This window comes from Ochotona princeps, chromosome 18 (genome assembly GCF_030435755.1).
Source record: "Ochotona princeps isolate mOchPri1 chromosome 18, mOchPri1.hap1, whole genome shotgun sequence".
Taxonomy (NCBI): Eukaryota; Metazoa; Chordata; class Mammalia; order Lagomorpha; family Ochotonidae; genus Ochotona; species Ochotona princeps.
Genome location: NC_080849.1, coordinates 10,080,535 through 10,105,425, shown reverse-complemented (window position 1 = coordinate 10,105,425; position 24,891 = coordinate 10,080,535). Strand labels below are relative to the sequence as shown.

The 24,891-nt window shown below is 48.6% G+C and overlaps 1 protein-coding gene across 1 annotated transcript in view; it reads left to right on the top strand.

The window, feature by feature from the left end:
- Positions 1-15,140, top strand: part of PHLPP1 (PH domain and leucine rich repeat protein phosphatase 1) — a 196,696-nt gene extending 181,556 nt beyond the window's left edge. The window contains exons 14-17 of the mRNA XM_004579662.2: positions 2,273-2,377; positions 8,509-8,703; positions 10,899-11,127; positions 13,160-15,140. Coding sequence (XP_004579719.2) covers positions 2,273-2,377; positions 8,509-8,703; positions 10,899-11,127; positions 13,160-14,362 — 1,732 coding nt within the window. The 3' untranslated portion in view covers positions 14,363-15,140. The remainder of the gene's footprint in view (positions 1-2,272; positions 2,378-8,508; positions 8,704-10,898; positions 11,128-13,159) is intronic.
- The last annotated feature ends 9,751 nt before the right edge of the window (positions 15,141-24,891 follow it).

Genomic DNA, 24,891 nt, shown 5'->3' with positions numbered 1-24,891 from the left:
GGCCCAATGCTTTGGGACCCTGCACACGTGTGGGAAACCTGGAACAGGTTCCAGGCTCCTGGCTTCAGATCAGCACAGCACTGGCCGTTGCAGTCACTTAGGGAATGAATCATTGGACAGAAGATCTTCCTCTCTGTCTCTCCTCCTCTCTGTATCTCTGACTTTGTAATAAAAATAAATAAATCTTTTTAAAAAAGGAAGTGATTTTTAACAATGAGGAGAAATCATATTTATATATTCATGTGGATATAACTACAAGCTAAAACACAACTTTTGAGATCAAAAAGGGGGAGAAAAAACTTAGAAGAAATCAGTATATAGATTGACTTTAATATTTATGTTATATATGTTTATACATGAACTTTTTATATGTAAAGTTTGCGAATGTTTTTATCCAAGCCTTTTATACATAGAAGTTATAAATATTAATATTCAAAAACTGTGAAGAATAAATCTAAAAGACAAATGACAAACTAGTAAACAGAGCTGCGTTCTGCCTCCACGGCCCAGAAGCAAAGCAAAGCATCAGTCTGGGAAATGGACTTAGTTACTTGAAGACTTTGTACTGTGTGAGTGTTTTAGAAAGGAGCCTGCACGTTCCCCAGAATTTGAGGAAGTAGTGTGGTGAGAGGCTGGGATCAGGGCTTCCAGAGACACGCAGGTGGCCGAGGTTCCAGACAGGTGGAACTGTAGTGCCAGTCGTCCATGGAGATGTGTGGAGAACTGCCTTGTTCAGATGCCTTGTTTATCGATAAGAAAACTTGGCAAAGAGGATTTGAAGCCTCACTATAAAAAGAGGCATTAATTTGGCTTGGATATTTTCTGTTGCCACCATACATGGTGTATGTTTTTTGGCTTTTTAGGACATGGGGGAAAGTGAATGCTTAATAATTGGATAGAAATTTTTGATGTAATTGAAAATAGAAATTGTTTAGACAAGTATTTTTAAATCAGTGATGTTGTCTCTAGTGTTTTCTAGAATCAAGGTGTGGGTACCAGTTAAACTTAGAATTTTAACTGAGTGAACAGAAGGATATTCAATGTTAGATTTTGGAATTAAGAAACGGCAACGCATCATTGGAGTTCTTGGGGCCTTGGCAAAAGTAGTTAGAGGTTGTTTAAAAGAGGTGAGACATATACTTTCATTGAATGGGAGGAAAAATCATATGGATTACAAGAAGGCAAGATTTGTTTAGCCACGTGGGAGCAACCTTCCGCTCTGCTGCTTCCTCATCTGTCACAGCTCCTGTCTGTGGGCACTGGGTGCTCTAGCAGCCCGGCTCATAAGGAAGACTTTAGCATTTGCTACTTGTGTTTGGGATCCTTGGGGACCAGTTATGTCCACTGGAGCTAAAGTCCAGTTTAAATACATGGAGTTTTTTTGTAATATATTAAAATCACTCTTGTTTACTTAGCAATTTTACATATAGATTTATTTCATGCTAGCAGTCTTAAAACGGGTGGTTTTAGAAGTGCTTGGGAGTGTCAAGTTCTTGATAAGATTTGTTAATATTTGAAGCAATGATATGGGTGGAAATTGAATTTGGGGAGGAAAGTTGCAGAATTCTTGCCTATCACTTGAACAGCATAATTGTGGCTTTTGTTTTATTTTTTTCAAGTCTGGGTATTCATATCCAATCCTAATAATTAAAATACTTTGTTCATGCCAAGACTATCTTTTACATTCCCAGAACAGAACAGCCGTTGAATGTAGAGGATAGCAAACTCTAACGGCTGCTTTATAATGTCCATAAAAACTGATTTTTATAGGATTTATTTTTATTTATCTGGAAGAAAGAGGTCTTCCATCCCCTTGTTCACTCCCCAATGGCTCTGATGGTCAGGCCAAGCCAGCTGAAGCATGGAGCCGGGAACTTCATCTGGGTGTCGCATGTGGGTTGTAGGAACCGAGTCCCTGGGCCATCTTCTACTGCTTTCCCAGGTGTGTTAGCAACAGTAAGTGCAAAGCACAGCAGCTGTGACTCAAATAAGCCCTCCAAGCAGGGGTGCTGGTGTTGGCAGGTAGTGGCTTAAACTGTTGTGCCACTACGCCACCCCCTAGAGCTGTTTGCTGCTCTGTTTATATGCCCCTTGGTTGTCATTACAACAGGTAGCTGGTTCTGGTTGCCGGTAAGTATTCCAGACATAGTACACACAGTGGGCAATGGTGAGTATAAAGTGCTTAGCCTTAGCTTTTCATTTCTCGAATGAAGGTAACAGCTGGCAAAGCTGGTTTTAATGGTTAGTGTTCCCTCCCTGTTTCCCTTCTTAGTAACATCCGCTGTTTCAAGATTGACCAGCCTTCGGCAGGAGATGCATCTGGGGCCCCAGCCGTGTGGAGTCATGGCTACACTGAGGCATCAGGGGTGAAAAACAAGTAAGTCAGACCAGACTTTGAAAGCTGCACTGCGTTCTGCCGGCCTCACTTCTCCACTGGGGAAGCAGGAAACACAGGGCTGTGGCGAGTCTGCAAAGTGAGACTCCCTCATGACTTACATTTGAACGGGAGGGAAGCCGAGGTCCCCCTTGGCGTCACATGCGCTCCCTTTGTGAGAATGTTGCTAGGCTGCGGTGTAACTGCCACATTGTATCTGTGTAAGACTCCAGTGTTTGGAAAAGGGCTAAGTATTGAAATGCATCCCTGCTCCTTTGAAAAGCCCCTTTCTGTCTCTGAAGCCTGTTTACCAAGCTGAACAGGGACACTATTAAGGAGAGGTAGCCTTGATTGTCCGTGCTCTGGGTCGCTCACCTGGTGCACATCAGCTTGGCGGGAGTTGGAAGTCTACTCCCTGTGATGTCACCTGCACGTCTTGCCACCAGGACTAATCCACCTTTATCTCTGTCTGTCCTACGTCTACCAGCTTTCTCTGACATAAAAATGTTGATTTTCCTGAGAAACATCACCCAGCTTTTCAGGCTCACTTGCATTGTATGAAGAGATCATTACTGGAAAAGTAAATGGCCTTACAAATTAGGATAGTCTAAGCTTAGTTAGTTTAAGAGCACAACGTATCGAGAGTAGGGGAAGAAGGAAGGCAGTGGAGGAGAATCCAACACAGGATAGCATTAGTATTCAGCCCGGGGTATGTGTTAGAATCAGGTGAAGAGGTTAAAAAATCCCCAGGCTAGACCCATCAAGTCAGTGGGAACCCCGGGTGGTTCGGATGCACGTCCAGGCTTGAACCATTTACTGGCTCTGTGCCCACATGGGAGGTCGAGGCAGAGCTTGCTGCTGTGCCCACTAATTTTCTTGTAGATAGAAAAGATGTTAGTTCTGGGTCTCACACACAGATCCTGTCCCCTTGTCCGGAGCTGTGGTGGGCCCTGTGCAGTTTTGAGAAGAGGAACTCCCTCACTGGCACCTGCTTTCTGTCTGCTCAGCAGAGGAGGCTGGCGTCTGGGGCCTGATTTCTGTGCACTTTGCACTAGATAGGATTGCACTGGGTCTGTTCATAAACATCAGTGAAACAAGGAACCATTAGATGTGTTTTTTCTACATAATTTCCCCTTCCTCAGTTACTGGTTGTAACGTTTGTTATATTGATGTGTGAACCAATTACAGGAAAGCGCCAAAGCAGGCATTATGAACTGTCCTCAGCTAAGTCCCATCCAGCTCCAGGCGTGGCAGTGAGCAGCGCCAGGAAATCCCAGCCTGTCTGGGCCCTTGCTGTGTATTATTGGGTTTTGCCAGGGTTTCTTCCCTGTGTTTGGCTGCTTGCTTTGTTTGCCTTCTGCATTGTGGATAAAGTGGTCATGTGAGCAAGGAGCCTGCTGGAGGGGCAGGGCTGGGGAGGGCGGGGCAGGGGGCTGTGGTTGTCCTGCTTCCCAGTCTCTGAAGTCTGTTCTCTCCCTGCCTCCTTCCCCTGGGGGCCAGTGTCAGCGCTGTCAGCTCATTTCAGATCCTCTGGGGGAACCCAAGCGGGAGCTGCAGGTGGGTAATTTAGGCTGCTCCTCGGGCTAAAAAACAAATGAGAGTCTATGGCTGAAAAAAAATTCGGAGTGGCCACTGCTGTACTTTGGGGCTGTGGGGGTGGTATTTCTTTGTGTGTGTCCTCTCCACATGAATCCATTCTAACAAGGGGGAACTTAGAAGACACAATTGTGGTTATCAGGTTTAATTATGCCAGTAATGACCATATAATTTAGTATTGATTTTTTTTTTTAATACCTGGAGGCAAGAATTTCAAAGTCTTGAGACAGAAGCCCAATTGCCTGGTTTTGAATCTGGACTCTGCACTTGTTACGTAATCCTGAGCACCTAGGCAAATCTCTAGCTTGATTTCGTCCTCTGTGAGTGAGGGGGAAACTGCCGGTCCTCCTAGGGCTGCGGGAGGATCGCCTGAGTTCATTTACATGACCTACTTAGAGCAGAGTGTGTGCCAGCTGATGAATCTGATTTAAATATTGCCTTCTGTTACTACCAGCGATTGCTATCATTGTTGATCCCTGAACTCCGTAAGGGCAGGGATTGTATTTTATATATGTATTGTATCTATCTATGATCTGTTGCGGTTACTCAGGATTGTTTTTCTCTTATTACAACAAGAAGGCACAGTATGCATTTGGTAAAATTCATCCTCTTTAGCATGCTATACTGCATATTTGATAAAAGACTATCCCTACATTCTCATCACCACAGTGAAAATATAAAGCAGTAACTTCATTAACGCCTACACTCACCCATGCCTGTTTTTTGTCAGTTTTTCTCACTCCCAGACCTTGGCAACTCTTGCTGGATTTTGGTCCCGTTGTTTTTCAGAATGTCATACAGACAGACTCCTCCAGGGTCAGCCTTCTCAGTGTGACTGCTCACACTTCACATAATGCACTTGAATTTGAGTTGCTGCATGTCTTGTAGTTTGTTCCTGTTTACACTGAGTAGAATTCCTTCACGTGGTTGTATAAGGTAGCTTTTTCATCTGTCATTTGAAGAATATTTAGATGCTTCAGGCTTTTAGCACTTACAAATAAAAATGCTCTAAGCAGTTGTATATTGGGCTTGAGGTAAATGTGTATTTTCATCTCTTGGGTAAATAATTGAGGTAAATGTGTCTTCTATTAAAAATACCTTAGACTTATTTCCGCATCAGTCAGGATGATCATCTGGCTCTTCCTTAGTCTTGATTAATTTTAAAATAGTGTTGACTTGCTGCAATGAGCTGCTGGGTTTCCTCTTGAGTTTTCTAGAAGGGTTGATAGAGAATTGATATTACATCTTCTTTTATTTAAAAAATTCTCTAGTAAAAACATCTGGGCTTGCAATTTTCTTTTTGACTTTTGCATTCAAATTCTTTTGAATTTTGACTTTTAAATAAACATAGTTTCTTTTGTATAAAATTACTTCTTACTTTCTTGAATAAACTGGTAATTTGTGGCCTTCAAGGAATTTTTTTATTTCTAGATTTTAATATTCATGGATACATGACAATGCCCCTGGAATTACTCATTCCTTCTGTTGGTAATTTTACCAGTGATTTTTTTGCTGGTGTGGAGTTTATCAATTTTATTGATACTCTCAGAGCAAGGTTTTGCTTTTGTGGTATAGGATCTGTATTAGTAAAATCTGTCTGTGCATTTGGGAAAAATTGCTCTGGTTGGGTATTGCGCAATGTCAACAGCGATTGGTAATACTGCTCAAGTCTAAATACCCGTACTGATTTTCCTGTCTTCTTTCTTGTTCCCCTGGTGATAGGGGTACTAATTACAGATGTGCTTTGTTCTTATAGTTAGAGCAGTTTTTGCTTCATGTATTTTGAAGGTCTATATTAAGGCATTAAACATGTTACAGCCTCCTGGTGGACTGATTTCTTCATCCTTATGAAAGACCCTGCTTGGGCCTGGCACAGTAGCCTAGTGGCTAAAGTCCTTGCCTTGCATGCACCGGGATCCCATATGGATGCTGGTTCTAATCCTGGCAGCCCCGTTTCCTTGCGTGTGGCTTTGGGATCCTGCTCCCACATGGGAGACCCGAAAGAGGCTCCTGGCTCCTGATTTGGGATTGGCGCAGCTTCCGGCTGCCATTTCTGCTGCTTGGGAAGTGAATCAGCGGATGGAAGATCTTCCTCCTCCTCTCTATATATCTTCACTTTCCATTAAAACAAACAAACAAACAAAAAACCCTGTTTGTTTCTGTAATGTTCTTTGTTCTGAAGTACGCAAAACACTGTCACAGCCATTTTAGCTTTCTTTGGATTAAAGCTGGCATGCTTTACCCTTTCTTATTCATTTATGTTTAACTTACTTGTCCCTATATTTAAAATTGGTTTCTTCTAAGTGATTTATAATTAAGGCTTTTTTTTTTCTTTATCCTATCTGGCTTTTTTAGTATTGTGCTTAGACCCTGTATGCCTAATGATATCTTTGATATAGGAAGTTTTAAACCTTCCAACTTAATGTTGTTTTCTATTTGTCTCATTGATTTTTTATTTTCTTTTTCTTCAACCTTTTGTGTTTTTTCTTATGCTTCTTCTAACTTTATCTTTTTTAAAATTTATTAGTATTTTAGTTCCACCTTTGTGGGAGGTTGTTGGGGTTTATGATTACTGTTCGCCTTCAGTTGGCATTGTGCTGTTTGCTTTGTAAGACCTTACACATCTGTGTGCTTCCTCTTGCCTCTTGGTGCTGTTGGCGTGTGTCTCAGTTCTGTGCCTGTTGTGAACTACATGATGTTTCTACCACAGTACCTCTCAGCTTCAGGACTGTAGGCACTTCAAGGCAGGGCTGGGCACCACAGGGTGTTTAGTAGCTTTCCTGGCTCTGCCCACCAGATGCCAGGAGCACTGCTGACCCCACCCCCATCGTGACAGTAAAAATGTTTCCTGGAGGCAGAATCGCCCCTACTTAGACTCATTGTTTCAAAGTGATTTCAAAAAGATTTTTTTTTTTTTTGTATTTACTCACCTATTTGTCATTTCCAGTGCACTTCATCCATTTGTATAAATCCAGATTTCTATCTGGTATCGTTTCTTTCTGCCTCGAGGATTTTTTTTTTTATATATATTTCTGCAGTGCCAACCTTCTGGTGGCAAATGCTTTTATTTGTGCTCTTGAAAATGTTTTTATTTCACCTTAAGTTTTGAAAGCTGCTTCTGGGCCCGGTGCTGTGGCCTTAGCGGCTAGAGTCCTCACCTTGAACAAGCCGGGATCCCATATGGGAGCTGATTCTAATCCCGGCAGCTCCACTTCCCATCCAGCTCCTGATTGTGGCCTGGGAAAGCAGTCGAGGATGGCCCAATGCTTTGGGACCCTGCACACGTGTGGGAGACCTGGAACAGGTTCCTGGTTCCTGACTTCAGATCGGCACAGCACCGGCCGTTGCAGCCACTTGGGGAGTGAATCATTGGACAGAAGATTTTCCTCTCTGTCTCTCCTCCTTTCTGTATATCTGACTTTGTAATAAAAGTGAATAAACCTTAAAAAAAAAAAAAGCTGCTTCTGCTGGTGGATGAATCTAGGTTGTCTTTAGTGTTGCCTCTTTCCTCTGGGTAGACTCCACTGCCCCCAGCATTGCTGCCCATGAGACGTCTGCCGTCACTCGTGGCTTTTTGCCCCCACCTCACCCTCCTGCACTTGTTCTTGGTTTATAGCAGGTGGATTTTTAATGTGCCCCAAGTTTTGCTTCTTGGCAGTTTGTTGAGCTTCTCCTGTTGATAGGTTTACAGGTTTCATCTAGTTTGAAATTTTTGCAGTGGCTTAAATACTTGAATGCTTTCTCTTTCCCCTCTTTCGAAGATTCCAACATGATGTGATCTAAAGGAATTCTACCAGTTGTAAAGGCCTTCTCCTCCCCCAGCCCTCCCACACACACACCCAGCCTTCTTTTCTCTGTTGCATTTTGTATAGTTTCTGGGACACAGTTAAATGCGGTGATTTGAGTTTGGAGTGGGAAAATGTTCTGCCACACCAGGATTGGCTCCCAGCAGCTCTACCATGCAGGTCCTGCCTGGGAATGAATGCCAAGAGCCTCTGGGACTGCCTGTCCTGCCTCAGCTGCAGACCCACCTGCTGGGGCCACCGCCACTGCTGCCTGGGTGCTCCTCCCAGGGCCGTGGACTTGGACGTCACATTGCCTGGGTGTTATTGTTTGTTTGTTTTGCTCTTTTTTTTTTTTAATTAAACTTTTGTATATGTTTATTTTTTCAGCATTTTGGTTGTTACTCTATTTTGGCCAGATGTGGAGATTTCACCTTCTTTATTAAAGAAATCTGTAAATACAGATGTATTATCTTGTATTATTTCCCATGCCTTCCTCCTGTTCTCTTTCCTCTGTTAAAAAATTCAAATCCTCAAAAGCGACAGGTGGAAAAGCATATTATGTGAAGCATAATACATGTTGGAAATTCTCTGCTTATAGAAATTGGTTGACATAAGTTAGCTGGGAACAGTTTACCCAGAATCATTCAGAAAGAGACGAAACTGCAGGAGCAGATCTGGAGGGAAAAGTGGAGTTCGGTTGGGCAGGAAGAAGGAAAGATGGAACAGACTCAACACAGAACATTTGCTTTGCAGGTTGTGTGTGGCAGCTCTGTCCGTGAATAACTTCTGCGACAACCGGGAGGCCCTGTATGGTGTGTTTGATGGAGACCGGAATGTGGAGGTGCCCTACCTTCTCCAGTGTACCATGAGTGACATTTTGGCTGAAGAGCTGCAGAAAACAAAAAATGAAGAAGAATACATGGTCAATACATTCATTGTTATGCAGAGGTGGGTCCTTGCTGTGTGTCTTCTTGCTCTTGACGGGCTTACACACTCATTTCAAAGTGCTGTGCTTGGTGATGGGTACCAGTGTGCACTTAGGATTCTGGTGCTGCCCAGGCCTCAGGGAGGGCCCAGGATCCAGTTGGACACACGAGTGTTTAGACAACTTTCTAGAGGATTGAGTCATAGCCAGGAGTTTAGTTTCTGTGAGAGCTGGAGCTCACAGGCCTGCGATACCATATTTTTTCCACCCTGTTAATGATGACAGCCACCCCCACTCCACCCTTGGCACCGCCCAAATTGCTTGAGTTCCGTGGATTCTTTAGATCTTCTGATGTGTGGAGGGTTCTTTGAAATGCACCATTTCTACCCCGTTTACTGACCCTTATGAAATATTGTCACTGGTTTGAGATAGTGCAAACCTTGTGAAATTGAATAGGCATGTTATAAGCCAGGAGTTATGTAACTGTTTATATGTTGTCCCCTTCCTGCCCCCTGTTAATTGTCCAAAACAGTCTGACCAGCAGGATCTCCAGCCAGTCCTAGAGCTCCCACCTATGGCCAGCTTCGGGTACCTCAGGCATCTCAGACCTGAATGGCGCAAGGATTCCCTGGCTCAAATAATTTCTCCTTCTTATCTTAGCATCAGGGAGTTGTCTCTCTGTAAGTATACTGTAGACCCTTCCTCATGTCAGACCCACGAGCAGTCTGAAGGTCATGGGCACAGTGACCCTCCCTGTCTGCTTCTCCCCCTTTGTGCTCGGCTGCAGGATGTTCCCTCGTCTTGAGAAGTAGGAGAAATGCCTCCTCAACAATGTGAGGTCTTGAGAGGCATACCTAAGTCATGAACGGTTCTTAAAGGACCCAGGGAGACAGACCTGATGTGGTTCTTTGTGGCAGCGCTCACCCAGTGTAGATCCCCAGTGATCACATACGGTTAGCCATGGAGCAGCGAGGATAGCTGAGAGGTGTCTGCACAGTCGTGTTGGAAGTGCCTCGGGTGCTTCCCGTAGACAGGTCCTGCTGCGCTGCTCATTTCCCTGAAAGGAACCGAGATAAGAGACGTAAGGCAGGGAGCTCTGAGTGCTAGTCGTTGGTGTTGCAAATACGTTCCCCTGGCAGTAAGAACGAGAGAGTGTTGTGTCAAGTGTCGGCTTAGTAGTCTTATTGTAGAAAAACCATACGCACATGTCCCACATACACACAGACATGCATGTGTGCACCGATGCCCCTGGAGACTCCCAGAGAGGTCCCTCGGGTTCTGGGTAAGAATTGAAAACTGAGGACCTCACACTCGGATCAGTGCACACGTCACCAGTCACCATGCCTTGGGGAGGAAGGCGGCAGCGCTGCCCTGGCAGGGCCCGCAGGCTGCCAGCCCAGCCCCAGCATCTCATGTGTGCCTCCTGGGATCCATGTCTCAGAGGGCGATGGTGTGTGAGGAGCTCTTTGATGCTGAGAGTAGCTCTTTGTTCCTGTGCCTGCTCTAACACATGCAGCTACGCGGCCGTGTCTCCACGCACACTGACGCGCAACAGCTGCTGTGGTCACACAGGGGAACCTGTTTGTCTTAACTTTCTTACTCTCTGCCACTCAGGAAGAGCAGGACATGACAAGTGTCACCATTTGTTGGTGGCACTTATTTGCTCCTTTGGGTTGTCAGAATTTGCACACACTTCATGTATTTCATAAATCTGCAGGTCAGTGGGCATGCAGGAAGGGTAAAGCATAAGCATATCACAACATTCCTTCTGTGCCTCCTCTGGAATAAATAGTGCTGGACCTGAAATGCCTGCTCTGTAGGGCAGGCATGGGAACCAGTTCAGTACTGAAAGACTCTTACAGGGGTGCACACTTACTGAAAGGAGGGAGACTGTTGGCCTGGTCCTGAGGCGCAGTGGCTAGTGGGTGCGTTGTGTGATTTCATACCTGGTGTTACTGACCTGCTGTCCTGGGAGCAGGGCCCAGCTGGAGACCTTGGCACTTTTCTTGCTGTCTTTGGAGCATGCAGTGTAGTTGATGGGGGCACATCAGTCCAAGGGCTCCTTCCTTCCAGACTGGTTGCCCACCTCCTGGTGTGGGCATGTGTGCTGTCCAGTTCCTCCAAGAGGCTGAGTTCCCTGATTCCCCAGGGCCCAACCCTCGCCTGGCCCTCCGGAGCAAGGGGTGACGAATAAAAACAAACTCTTTCTGGATTCTAGGAAACTTGGAACTGCTGGGCAGAAGCTTGGAGGGTCTGCTGTCCTCTGCCACATCAAACATGACCCTGTGGACCCAGGAGGCTCCTTCACCTTGACCTCTGCCAATGTGGGCAAGTGCCAAACTGTGCTCTGTCGCAACGGGAAGCCGCTGCCACTGTCTGCGTCGTATGTCATGAGCTGTGAAGAAGAGCTGAAGAGGATTAAACAGCACAAGGCCATTGTCACTGAGGTGAGGAGAAACGTCCGTCAGCGGATCAGTGAGGAGGGCCGGGTCAAGGCAGAAACCAGGAGGGAGCAGCTGTCTTCCAAGAAAGTTGTTAAAGTTGGTTTAAACTTAGAGCTCCAAATCCAGAATGTCACAGGGCAAATTCCTTGTCCAGCATATCCAAAGACATTTAATGTAGAGGAGAATCAAGCATTTCTCTGTGCCAGATGCCTGGCCGAGTACCATCTTGGCAACACCACCATTTAACCCCCTGAGCCCCTTTGTGCAGGCACTGGATTGGGTCATCAGCACTCCACACTGCTGGCTCTCAGAACTTCACTCTTCCACATGGGGGCTATTGCCTGAATGTGCCTGAGCCCAGCTTTCTTGTATAGATGGTGAGAATGGTGTTGTACCTGGGTCTTTCTGGTCTTGGAAGATATGTGTGCCTTTCGGACAGTGGATGTGTCCTTTTGGGTCACATCTTGTATTCTGTCGGAATGGCACAGTGAGTGGCTCCCAGCTGGTGACAATTTCTGCCCACCCCTTGGGACATGGGGCAGCGTCTGGCCGTGTTTTGATCTTCACAGCAAGAGTTGACAGTGCTAGTGGCATCTGGTGGGTCGAAGCCAGGGCGTTGCAAATCCCACAGCATGCAGGATAGCTTGTAGTGTAAACAAGGTTCATGACCAGGAAGTTATCCCCAATGGGCTCCAGAAGCTCTATTCTACAACATGGAATATGATGCGAGTCATCTGCTCGCAGGTGAAGGAACAATGTGGGGGCACAGCGATGAGAGCTGTGCAGTCTTCTCACTGACGGAATCATACATACCCGGGAGGTAGAATTTAATGAAAGTTTGTAGTCCACTATAGGAAAGGGCAGATTCTGGATTCAAGGGACTCATCATATACCACGGATGGCTGTGGAAATGAGTACATTTCAATCCTGCCTATCATAGGAGCAGAGAAGATTTAAATGTACACTACCAGGAATCAAAATCAACCTGTTGTGGTTCTGGGTGTGTTGAGTGTAGTCCTCAACCTGATGCCTAATGGGACTCAAGTTAATGATCAAAAATACACAAAACCACTGGTTGTGAGTGGGGAGAGATCCAAAGGCTGGACAGGGCACTCAGAGCTTACCTGTGCAAATGCTGCTGCTTATGGCTGGATGAGGAGCTGACTGAGGAGCTGTGTGTGCATCGTCCCTCGTAGAGGAATGTGCTGGAACTGGAGGGAAATGCGTGTTTTCTGAAAGCAACAGTTGCTCACTAGGTGGGCACTGGAAGGTGCATTTGTCGCAGTGGAATCTTCTCTGGAAAGAGGTGTGAAAACTAAAGGCACAAAGAGGCGTGTTACAGACCTGAAGACTTCAGACTCGAAGAATCAACAGGTGCATGGGGTAGGAAAAAAAATAAAGGTCTTTTTGCTGGCAAATGGTCTGGAACTTTGGCTATTAATGTAAATGGCTTAAGCACAACTGAACCAAAGCCAGAAAACTTTGCCTTCTCCATTTGCTGCAAGGGAACCGTGAGACTTGGCACCTCTCCCTTCACATCTGCTTCCACGGGCATGATCATTCAAGCCAGCTGCCCCCAAGGTTTGCTTTACTGGTTAGTAAGCCCTGGCAGTGTCTGTTCCTCTTTGGACCCTCAGACACTCCAGCTGCCTGAGAGCAGCATGCCGTGGGGATGTGTCTCCTGCGTCTGGGTTCAGGACGTGCATGCCCCAGCGCCTTCGTGCCCTGGAATCCTCTGGGCTTGCAGGCAGAGCTTCCCAGCCTTGCTTGCTGTGGGATGCCGGAAGACAGCTTCACAGAGACGGGGCCCATTCCGTAGTGCGAACAGGATCCCAGCAGAGCGGGCAATCTCAACGCTTTGGTTTTGCACTACTGCTCCTTCCCTGCCCGGTCCTGCTCCTGGGGTTTCCTTGACAGGTCCACGTGCAAGTAAGCGGTCCTTCCCTCTGCAGGCCACTCACTCAGGCACAGTGCAACTGCCAGCTACCCAAGGCACCCTACAGTAACTGTCTGATTGGGAATCCTTCTTTTCCAGGACGGCAAGGTGAACGGTGTGACTGAGTCCACACGCATCCTGGGCTACACCTTCCTCCACCCCAGCGTGGTGCCCCGGCCCCATGTGCAGTCCGTGCTCCTGACGCCCCAGGACGAGTTCTTCATCCTGGGCAGCAAGGGCTTGTGGGACAGCCTGTCCATCCAGGAGGCCGTGGAAGCCGTGCGCAATGTGCCTGATGCCCTGGCTGCTGCCAAGAAACTGTGCACGTTGGCCCAGAGCTACGGCTGCCACGACAGCATCAGTGCCGTGGTAGTGCAGCTCAGCGTCGCTGAGGACAGCTTCTGCTGCTGCGAGCTCGGTGCCAGTGGGAGCGTGCCGCCACCCAGCCCCGGCATCTTCCCTCCCTCTGTTACCATGGTCATCAAGGACCGGCCCTCTGATGGGCTCGGCGTGCCTTCCTCAAGCAGCGGCATGGCGTCCGAGATAAGCAGCGAGCTCTCCACCTCTGAGATGAGCAGCGAGGTGGGGTCCACGGCCTCCGACGAGCCCCCTGGTGGGGCCTTGGGCGAGAACAGCCCCGCCTGCCCCGGCGAGCAGCGCTGCATGCTGCACCCCGTGTGTCTGTCCAACTCCTTCCAGCGGCAGCTGTCCAGCGCCACTTTCTCCAGCGCCTTCTCGGACAACGGCCTGGACAGCGACGATGAAGAGCCCATCGAGGGCGTCTTCAGCAACGGCAGCCGCGTGGAGGTCGAGGTGGACATCCACTGCAGCCGGGCCAAGGAGAAGCAGCTGCTCCAGGGGCCTGCCGAGGCCAGCGACGAGGATATCGTCATCAGCGCCAACGAGGACGAGCCAGGCCTGCCCAGGAAGGCAGACTTCTCCGCTGTGGGGACCATGGGGCGCCGGCGGGCAAATGGCTCCGTGGCGCCCCAGGAGAGGAGCCACAACGTGATCGAGGTGGCCACGGATGCTCCGCTGAGGAAGCCTGGAGGGTATTTTGCTGCCCCAGCTCAGCCGGATCCTGACGATCAGTTCATCATTCCTCCAGAGCTGGAAGAGGAAGTCAAAGAAATTATGAAGCATCACCAGGAGCAGCAGCAGCTGCAGCCGCCTCCCGCGGCCCCCCTGCCGCCCCCTCCCGCGGCCCCCCTGCCACCCCCTCCCGCGCCCCCGCTGCAGCCGCCACTGCCTCGGCCCTTCCCGGTGGACCAGCTGCCGGACTATTATGATACACCACTATGACCGCTCTGAGTACTATTTACACAATAAACTAACCAACCAAGGCCAAGTGGCAAGAGTCTCCCAGGCTCACATTAAACCAGGGGTTCTACTCCACGTCCTTCTCCCAAACACTGTTCTCAGCTGTCTGCAGCTTATCTGTAGATTCTCCTATTTTTTTTAATAACCACTTTTCTTTTAGTGATGCTTTATGAATATGATTTAAATTTGTTAATTTCTTCTAACATATCAGATGTGTAAAGACAGAACAAAAGGTTTAATATATTACAGAGAGACAATTAATGATAATGTAATATTTTTTAAAATGGCTTTTGGTTTTGTTTGTGTGGCAAGGCAGGGCAGGTTGCCATTGCTAAATGACTTAATAATATTGTAATTCTGTATTTCTTTCAGGGGGGAGGCTTTTTTTTTCTTTTGTCTTGAAAATGATAGACATTTGTAGAATATGGAGACTAACTCTTAGGAGTTGCTTTACTCTGTCAGGTGACCTAAGTCACTGAGACCCGCTCATTTTCTCTGAGAGAACAGTTGATTGAGAAATTTCTATTGTAAATAGTTGAGTGTTGTATAGTAATGCTTCTGATGTTTTGTAGTCTTGGCATAAGGATACAGCCCTAATAACTGACTCTCCTGTTCTACGCCGTCCCTGGGGTCTGCCGGACCCCTGCAGCACGCACACCTTCAGGGCGTTCAGGGAGGAGGCCGAGCGCAGGCAGGGGTGAGGCGGATCTGGGGCCGCTGGACGGGAGCCCGCCCCCGGAGGCCCAGGCCCTGCGTCCTTACCCTGTCCAGACACGTTCTAACTGTGTTCCTTACTGCTGCCGCAGTCAGCATGCCTGTAGAGTTCCCATAGACCATGGAAATACCCAGAGCTCTATTAAAGCAGAATGCACAATGGACATGTCATAATTTTTGTTATAATAAATATGAAATTTACAAGTATTGGACCCATCTGCTTTTGTCTCAGCAGCCAAATGTGTCAGAGAGAATCACACCAGCTTGGGTCTGGGGGGTCGTTGGGGACATTGGACGTTTCTGACTTCGATTATTTTTTAAGGACCCAACTAATTAACTCATATTGAATGAAGTAGTGAAGTTAACCTGTGGCTGGGCCGTGTATATAGCTAATCTTGCAGCCTTTTCATTTCTGATTTTTTTAATGTAAAGTTGAGGTTGCTTAGATTCCCTGGAAAACAACTACTCCCACAAAGCCAGGTTTGCACTCAGCTCCCCCAGAACCCCAAGAGCCCATAGGCAGGTTAAAATGCCTTTTATTTGAACATTGAAGACAAGAGCTTGCCGGCCCCTCCCCACCGTTAGCAGAAGGGATTTGCTAGAGTCTCGGTGTGAGACTCTGCATTCCTCCCTGGGCAGCCAGGCCAGCAGTCTGGCTTCGTCTTCGTGATGTCCATCAACTTGCAGATGGTGCCCGTCGGACGCCACAGAGGCCAGGCCAGAATGATCTGTTCATCTCAGTCCCCTGAGTGACCCAGGGACCGTGGGAGCTAGATTTGCTAGGCGCTGCCAGAGCTCTCCCCCTCGGGATGGGTAGGTGGGAGCAGCCACGTCAGGAGCCGGCCCCTGCGACACTGCAGCCCCTGCCTCCCTCAGTCCTCACCTTCCACCCTGTAGATCGGAGCTGACGGGCAAGGTTGCAGGCTTGGGCACAAGTGCCCTGGCCCCTGCCTGGCATCTGGACTGTTCTCTGCCTTGCTCCTCAGGTCCTCCTCTGGGCAGGGCTCAACATCGCAGGCTGCCGTGGTGGACCACTTGCCCCACAACTGCTGGGGATGGCAGGAGCTTCACACCCTAGTACTGGAGTGTGCCGAGAGACATCTCCTTTCCTGACTTGCACGATTGACAGTCGATGCGGGCTTCCTGCCATGTCTCACTGAAGTCCTGGAGTTCCATACTCTTGCTGCACGTTAGATGCTGTGCAGGTCAAGGATGCAGTGGCAGCCTTAGGAGCTTGGGGCGAAGAATGTGCAAATGATAGGTTGTGTAATTGAGCATGTGTTGTGTGGCCAAGGAGACGGGGACACAGTTCTTCATGCTGTTGCATAGGAGTCTCCTTTCATTCTCATCTGTGTTCATGAGATAGTGCCTAATCGGATGTGCTGAGCTGTGCACCAAATTAGGAAGTGCTTTTTGAATATTCTTAACACTTTGAGCATCTTGGAAGTCATGGCTCCTGCCTGCTGTAGTTTGCTTTCTGGTGGGAAATTCAGGTAATTGGGAAAGGGCTCGTGCAGGCACTTAGAGCAGAAGCTTCACTCGCAGCCAGCTGGTAGAATCAAGGCACCTGACTGAGGACCCTGGAGGCTGGGAAGCCCTGGGTCCGCCAGGGAATACCGGCTTTGGTGAGGAGCCTGGAGACCAGGCCTATTGGACCGGTTTTCTCCTGATTGCTTTTGTCACAGCGCCACCTGCTGGTGAGTGTAGACTCTGGTGGAACTGGACTTAACTCGTTCTTTGACTCCCCCCCACACACACACACACACTCTCAGTAGCATTTCTTACTTCCACCTAGAAGCCTAATACACAGCTGTCCCCAGAACTGTCAGGTGTGGCAGGGACACAGGAGTATGTGCCATGGGCCTCTGCTTTGTAAGGTGGTGGTGCTGACAACGACTTGTTCCTGCAATGGGTCCTGTTTGCCTTGGGAACTTGAGATGTAGAAATAACAAGAAGAACGAGGAATTACAGTTGAGCTGTGAGAGTCGTCCGTGAACGCCGTCCGATTCCTCCTTCCCCATGGGCAGAAAACAAAATTTTGCAAGGTGCTTTGAACCTGTTGCATGAGGTTCCTGCTGGGCCTGCCCATTGGGAAGAGTCACTCCCTTTGGTCAGGTGAACACACGCACCCAGAACACACCAGAAGCCAGAAGGCCTGTAATGTGTGGGACCCTGGGACCTGCCCAGGTTAGTGGATCGGGTAGCTGGTTTGTGAATGGAAAAGCCTGGTGTGTCCTTACTATCAAGTAAGGCCTAGGAGTAATCAGAAAGAAAAAGAGGCGCACAGCCAAAGGACTGTTCGGCAGGGGGACTCCTGGGGTCGTGTCTTTCAGGATTGTTGCTGGAGAAAGAAGCAACAGACAAATGTTCTTATTTCTTATCACCGAATTTCACTTGTCTCCCAGTTCATCCCCCCCCAACTTATTTTTTTTTTTTTTTAAGAATTACTTTATTTTTATTGGAACGGCAGATATACAGAGAGGAAGAGAGAGAGGAAGATCGTCCGTCCGATGGTTCACTCCCCAAGTGACCGCAACGGCTGGGGCTAAGCCAATCCGAAGCCAGGAGCCAGGAGCTTCTTGCAAGTCTTCCGTGCAGGTGCAGGGTCCCAAAGCTTTGGGCCATCCTCGACTGCTTTCCCAGGCCACAAGCAGGGAGCTGGATGGGAAGCAGGGCTGCCAGGATTAGAACCGGCGATCATATGGGATCCTGGCGCGTGCAAGGTGAGGACTTCAACCACTACGCTATTGTGCCGGGCCCACCCAACTTATACTTGTGCCGGTGGCTGTATACCAACTCTGTTTTGGTCTTGTCATTCATCTGTGAGTAACTGGCTGTTACTGTATTTAAAAGATGACTGTAGCATGTTTTTGGTAAACCCCACCCTATTCAGTACCAGTATGACAACAGAGTTCATGTTTAGTTTGGCAAACATCTGGCCCTGATGGAGAGGTGGACATAGGAACCGCACTGGCAGCCCAAGCTATGCTAGCGAGAGACAGGAAGCAGCGCACCACCCCATTCATGGGTCAGTTGGGTCAGTCCATGTCAGGGAAGCCCCTGGGCTTAGCTTTAGGACACCAGCTGAGGAGCACCCAGTGCCTGGCTCTGCTGCAATGGCAAGTCCCCAGTCGGAATCCGTGCTGGAAGCCCCGCATGTGCCTCCCCCTGTAGACAGTAGAAGGAAGTAGACTCCGGGGCTGCCCACCGTTGTTGGCTGTGCGGTCAGGGAGACCCAGGCTGCCCTGCCCTGAATTTACCCGTGAACAAACGCTGCCTTCATTGGCCTCGGCTTCATTAATCCCTTCATTCCTTTCTAGATCAGAAACACGATGTTCTGTCCTGTTCAGAGGGGGAGGCAAATAGGACACTTGGAGAACAGTCCTCTGTCTGTCTGTGCCGACTTACCCCATTGCCATTCCTCTCAGTTCCGAGGACTTGGAAGTGAAACTGGCTTCCAACTAGAATATCAGGAACTTTCTAGTCGCTGGTGTTCCTTAGGTCTTACTCCAGTGAACTTGAACTTTCCCCTAGTTACTGCTGACTTTTCATCTATTGAAAGAAAGCTTAAGTGGCGTCCAGGATGGTTTCCCCACATGTCACACCTCCAGCTGTTGATCTTGAACCCATTTAGAAATCATTTGCTTTTCTGAGTCTTTATGAAAACTGAGCCACAGTTAACATTTGCAAGTTTCTAAACCAGTTTCCATTTCATAAAAATGGCCCTGTAATCCAAGAACAAATCAAACCCACAAAATTAATGTGTATCATACTTAAGGTATCGGAAGGGGCCATTGTTGTGTTAAGCCACCACCTACAATGCTGCAATTCCACATGAGTGTCGGTTCAAGTCCCAGCTGCTCCACTTTCCATTCAGCTCCCTGCTAATGTTTCTGGGAAAACAGTAGAAGATTGTCTGAGTCCTTGGACCCCTACACCTGTGAGGGAGACGTGGAAGACGTTTCTGGCTCCCAGCTGTGCCTGACCCAGCTCCAGCAGTTAATTTGGGAGTAAACCAATAGATAGAAGACACTGCTCTTGCTTTCTCTCATACTGTGTGTGTGTGTAGTTCTGAACTTCAAATAAATATATATTTTTTAAAAAATAAAAATTATCTGGGAGGCAGAAAGGGGAATCTAGATACCTGGATTGCCACTTGCTTCCCTCTCGTGGCACGTGTTCTAAGGCAGAGATGGGTTAGCACAGGGCAGTGGAGGCAAAGGCTAAGACCCCAGTTTTTCCGGAGAGGGTTACTCTCATTCTTGTGTGAGCAGCTTCATAGCATGGACAAGAACTCAAGTGTCCCTGCTGCCGGGCAGACTCCAAAGCAAGGCTTTGTGCAAGTGTCTTTGTCTGGTCCCAGAGGTTGTGTGTTCCCCTATGTGAGCTCCTCATGCCGAGCACCAACAGGAGTTGCTGGAGCACCGGCCCTGTGCAAAGTGCTGTGGGAGAGGGGGCCAGGAATGAACCAGCATGGTACTTGACTGGGGAGACAAACCCAAAGAATCAAGTGGGGCAGGCGATGAACCCAGACTTGGCACCCAGTCTGCGATTGCAAATATGCTACCCCAAGTGCCAAATCGTCTAAATCCCAGCTCTGCCTGTGGGCATAGAAAATTTGTTCTGTTGAGGTTCCTGCTGGTCACCTTCAAGCACCTGTCTGCTGAACTTCCACTTTCAGGGCTGAGAGAGGAACAAGTGTCTCCATCCCACACACCGCTTGCCTCATGCTGCCTAGACAGCCCATCGCCCCGGCTGCCCTGATGCCCTGGTGGCCCTGCGGAAGTCAGCAAACGGGAGAGAGAAGGTCAGTGCCCTGTACTGAGAGAACACCAGGGACTCTAGCAAAAGGGGCAAAGGAAGCGGAGGGGCCTGGGGTGGTGTGCCCTGTGCACAGCCAGCTCGAGGGGCCTGGGCTGGTGTGCCCTGTGCACAGCCAGCTCGAGGGGCCTGGGCTGGTGTGCCCTGTGCACAGCCAGCTCCAGATGGTTCTTGTGAATGGACAGGTCTGATCTGCTCAGCTTTGGGTTCTATACTCTTGTGGGAGATGCGAGCAGCAGCGACACTCCCATCCCTCATGCCTGCCATGCCCACACCCAGATGCCCCTCTGTTTTACTTCAACATGCTTTCAGGGACCAGCATTTGGCCTGGCAGTTAAAATAGGCTGCCTGTGTGTCAGCCTGTGGGGGATCCAGACCCAGGTCAAGCTTCTGACCCCCGCTTCCTGCTAATGCAGACCTTAGGAGATGGCCGGTGATGGCTCGAGCAGTTGGGTTCCTTGCCACCCATGTGGGAAACCTGGGATGGAGGTCCCAGCTTTGCTCTAATCGCTCAAATGTTTCCAGCCATAGTGCCTCTTCCAGACTGCTGAACATGGCCTCGCTGGGCCTCAGAGTGAGGCCTGAGCAAGCAGCCAACCCCTGGGAGTAACCCAGGTCACCCCTCGCTCCAGCCTTGGGCAGGACTGTAGAAATTGCAGTGACCTGGGGAATGCTATTGCTAGGAGCATCCTCAAGCTAACGAGGGGCCAGCTCTTGAGAGCAACACAGGTCTTGGACCTTCTCCACTCCCTCCTCGGACTGTGGAGATGGCTCATCTCTCCCCAGGCTTCAGCTAGAACTCTCCAAGGGGCCCTCAGAGCTGCTCACTCCCCCCTTGCACTTGTCCCTGACTGCCTCCTCCTCCAGTTCCTCAAAATGTGAGTTCAAACTTCATTGTCACCGTGCTGAAGCCCCTTCTGAAACAACCCATCCAGATTTCTCCAAGGAAGCTTCTAGAAAGGAGACACTTGCAGTGACCTCACCCTATCCCCTTCCCTCCAAGGAGGGAGTTTATCCTGTTACTTTCCCCTCCCAGCCCCTGGGGACTGTGATGTTGTGTCCCCTGCCTTCCTCCTTGAGAGCAAGCACAGGATCCCTCCTTGTCACAAGAAGGAAAAACATCTCTCCCTGGCCCTGATGTGGGTCAGGCTCTTCCAAGCCCCACCCCCAGGGCTGGCCCCGCCTCCTCCATCCCCATTCTGCTCTCCTCCCAATCCCCTAGACTCCCCTTCCCCACTGGCCCACCTTGGCCTGTCCCAGCTAAATACAAGTGTGTTCGAGCACATTCAGGGATCTGACCAAAGACTCCCTGTGCCCCACTGTCCAATCTAGACTTTTCTCCCTCAGACTCATGGAGCCACCATCTTGGCTCATCGCTCCATCCTCCTCCTGGGAGTTCTGTGCCTTCTGCTTTCCCTGGAGCTCATTCCTTCCAGTAGCTCCCTTACATAGTGTGCCTAGGGACTCCATCCGTGAGGGCCTGCACGTCTGAATGTTTCTGCTCTCTGCGCAGCTGATGGTGGGGCCGTCCATAATGTATTTCTTTTTCCTTCAGGCTGTTCACTGCATTGCTCGGTTGCCTTTTGGTTCCCATTCTTTCCACTGAATCCAGGGTTGTTTTGATACATCATTGTGTTCCAGTAAAACTTTTTATCTAAACATCTGTGTGCCAATCAAACTTTATTATTTATATCCTCTCTGTGGCTGCTTCTGTGTTACAAGGAAAGAACTAAGACATTGAGAAAGAGACTTGATGTCCCGTAAAGCGTAAAATATTTACTGCTGGCCCTCCACAGGAGAAACCCTGCCAGTCCCTGTAACGTCTACATGCCTGTGTGGACATTGGGCCACTGTGGACAGTCACCATGTTGTCTTGCCTTCCTCAGAGATGGCCTTTATGTCCAAACCCTTTATGGAAAATACCTCCAGCCATCATCTTTTAGTGTCCAAGTGCTTTCTAAAATCACCCCAACCCCGCCCCATTCCTTTTGTTCCAGCAGCCTGTCTGCAGAGAGGGACTCCAATGGAACAGGTTTTGTTTGATGGGGCCCCTTGCAATCTCCTCTCACTTGCTGCTAACCTCTGGCTCAGCCGTGCACTAGAGGCTTTCTTTCAGGGGTGGGACTGGCGTGGCCAGACCTCCGGGCTCCAGGAGCAGAGGGGTGGATGAAGCTGAGATGGAGGTCAAGGAGAGGCAGTGCCGTGAACAGGAAGAAGAGAGGGGCTTGTTCGCCGATAGGCAGGGTGGGGTGGCAAATGGATGGATGGATGTGACTAAGAGTAAACAGCAGGGCTGAGAGCTGATGGTTCAACTGACCTAGCAGGATTCCTGAGGAAGGCAGGCCTGGCTGATAGGCTGACCAGGGTGGGGATAAGGAACTTCATCTTCAAAGGGGTTTGTGGGGTTGTTGATGTAACTGGGGAGCATGCCCTGGCTCCAAAAGGAGATTTGGGGGAGCCAGACACAAGTTCAGGCAAAGGAGAGGCCCTATGCCCCTCTGACTCCAGCCGTAGCCCTTGGGCTGCGAGGCCTGCATTTGGGAAGGATGCGTTGGATGGAGTGGCGGCTGCAGCCACAGCCACTGAATCCCCCTGGGATTGGAGAGCAGAGTGTTTTCCCTCTTTTCCCAGGAGGACTTGGGCCAGGACGTCAACGCTGTGGGTAGTTTGGGATCTTTTCATCCTGGGTGGATGAGCTTGGGCCAAATTTAGCTCCAAAAGAAAAGGGGCTTTGAGGTGCTCTTGGCATCTCCTGAGCTATCGCTGGTGATGCAGTGATGACGTCATTGGGCCAGTGACATCCAGAGAAAAAGCCAGTCCCTCCACCTCCTCGGGTGGGTTTGGGGCATACAAGCCAGGGTCCAGAGCCAGCTCGGCAAATGCACTGCTGCAGAGGAAGGATCAGTGGCTTATGGGAAGGAGCTGCTGAGGTAAAGCTTGACATAGTCCTGTGCGGTCAGGTCCCTCCAGGGCCTTCCTAGGATTTGCATTGCTGGGGCCAAGGGGAGACTACAGTCAGGTTTACAGAAAATGTCTAGGATCCCCTGTGGGACAGGGTAGGTTATTAACTCTCACATTTGATCAAGGTTGTTGAAATTCCTGAAAGGTTCTTTTTTCTTCTGGAAGGAGTTTGGCGCTCGTTCCTGATTCCAGGATTTCACACAGGCATCTGCCGCCTTGGAGGTTCCATGAGGAAAGGGCTACCTTACTTCTGCGTTGTGTCTCAGGCTGCATGTTATTAACTTATGACACAATGTTGTGCCTCAAAGAAAGCCCTGGCTCTGCAGAGAGCATGGCCCCCATTGGCTTCTGGTTGGGGACCCTGCTTTTTCAGCACTAACCATGACCGACCATTATCAGAAAGGTGCCGGGAATAAAACAACGCCTCCCCGTGCCCCAGAAGCTATGGGTACATTTACAAAGATAGCCGATCATCCTTCTTCTATGAAATAATACACCAACAAAAAAGAGAGATGGGAACTTTAAAGGAGGAAAAAAATGGCCTAAGATGTCATCATCCATACATAAACCCGAGAGTGTTGTTTTATGCTAGGTATTGTTTGTTTGCTAAGCATTGCTTAAAACATGTCATTATGACTATGCTGCATTTGATATCCATTTTTCTACTTTGAGCATCTTCTCTTTTTCTTAAAAACTCCTGGTAAACATTCTGCGACTGCCCAGCATTCTGTTGGGTGAAGTATCATCCTGGGTTAAGCGTAGCAATAATGCTGACCATCTAGATGGCTTTCAGCTTTTTGCACTAAATCTTTGCTATTGTGCTGGTTGAGTTTATGAACAGTTGGAGCAGTAGGTAAGGACCCAAGGCTGTCCCTTTCTTCACTGCATGAGAAGTTGGCCTTGGTTTCCAGCTGCAGCTTAGGTGCAGCCACGCCAACAATTCTGATGGCTGGGCAGTCCAGGACAGAGTTTGCTGAGGGAGAACAGTGATGGGTGTGAAGCACCTGCCACTAACAGAAGTCTACTACCATTTTCCCCTCCTTGAAGATACAAGACACTGGATTAAAACAAAAAGACTGCTCTACCCTTACACTGATTATGAAGGTTTAAGCAGCTAAGTTTTGAGAAGAAAATCAGAGTTTTATTTTTCCCTTCTGAAAAGTGTTCATTTAGTGTCTGGTGATGGATAACAGGTTTCAGGGGCATGGGTTGTAAATGCCTAAAGGCTAGAATGTAACAGCTGCAATTTCATGGTAGGATTTTGAATGTTAAGGTGAATTCTGACAGGTGGCACATTGCCCTTCTTGAATCCAGCTCAAGGTAAGATAGTCTTGTCTTATTCATGAGTTGCGTTCCAAATCCTCCAGAGGATGCCTGAAGTCAGAAACTGCACTAAACACTGTAGGTTTTGTGTTTTCCTCATGCCTCTATACTGTTTCCTTATAAAACCAGAGTAAATCATCCTTTCACGCTTTATGCCTGAAGCCTCCTTTGCCTCATTACCCTTATGCTTTGGGGTCATTAAACAAAATTAAGTTTACTCATACGCAGCACCACCGTGAACTGCCTCAGACAACCTGAAAACCAAGAGAACTACTAAGTGACCAAACAGCCAGCAGGTAGCACACACAGTGGGGATACACTGCTCAAAGGGATAATTCATGATGTGCAGTGGGACCGAGTGGGACAGTGTGAAATTCCACCACCATACTCAGAACAATGTGCAATATGAAACTTGCAAGTTGTTTATTTCCAGAGTTTTCCATTTAATATTTTAGACTACAGTTGATCTCAGGTAGTTGAAACCACAGAAACCCAACTGTAGATAAGAGGACTTTCTATTTTGTTTCTCAAGGTCTTCACCACCAAGGGGAGAGAAAGTCATTTTAAATCTAGGGTCCTGGAGCAGGCAGCCCTGAGTTCCAGTCTTGATCTGAATTTGTTCCTAATTGGTTGGAGGTCTTCTGTGGTCTGAGTGTCTGTCTTCCCCTCATTCCAACACATACACATTCTTT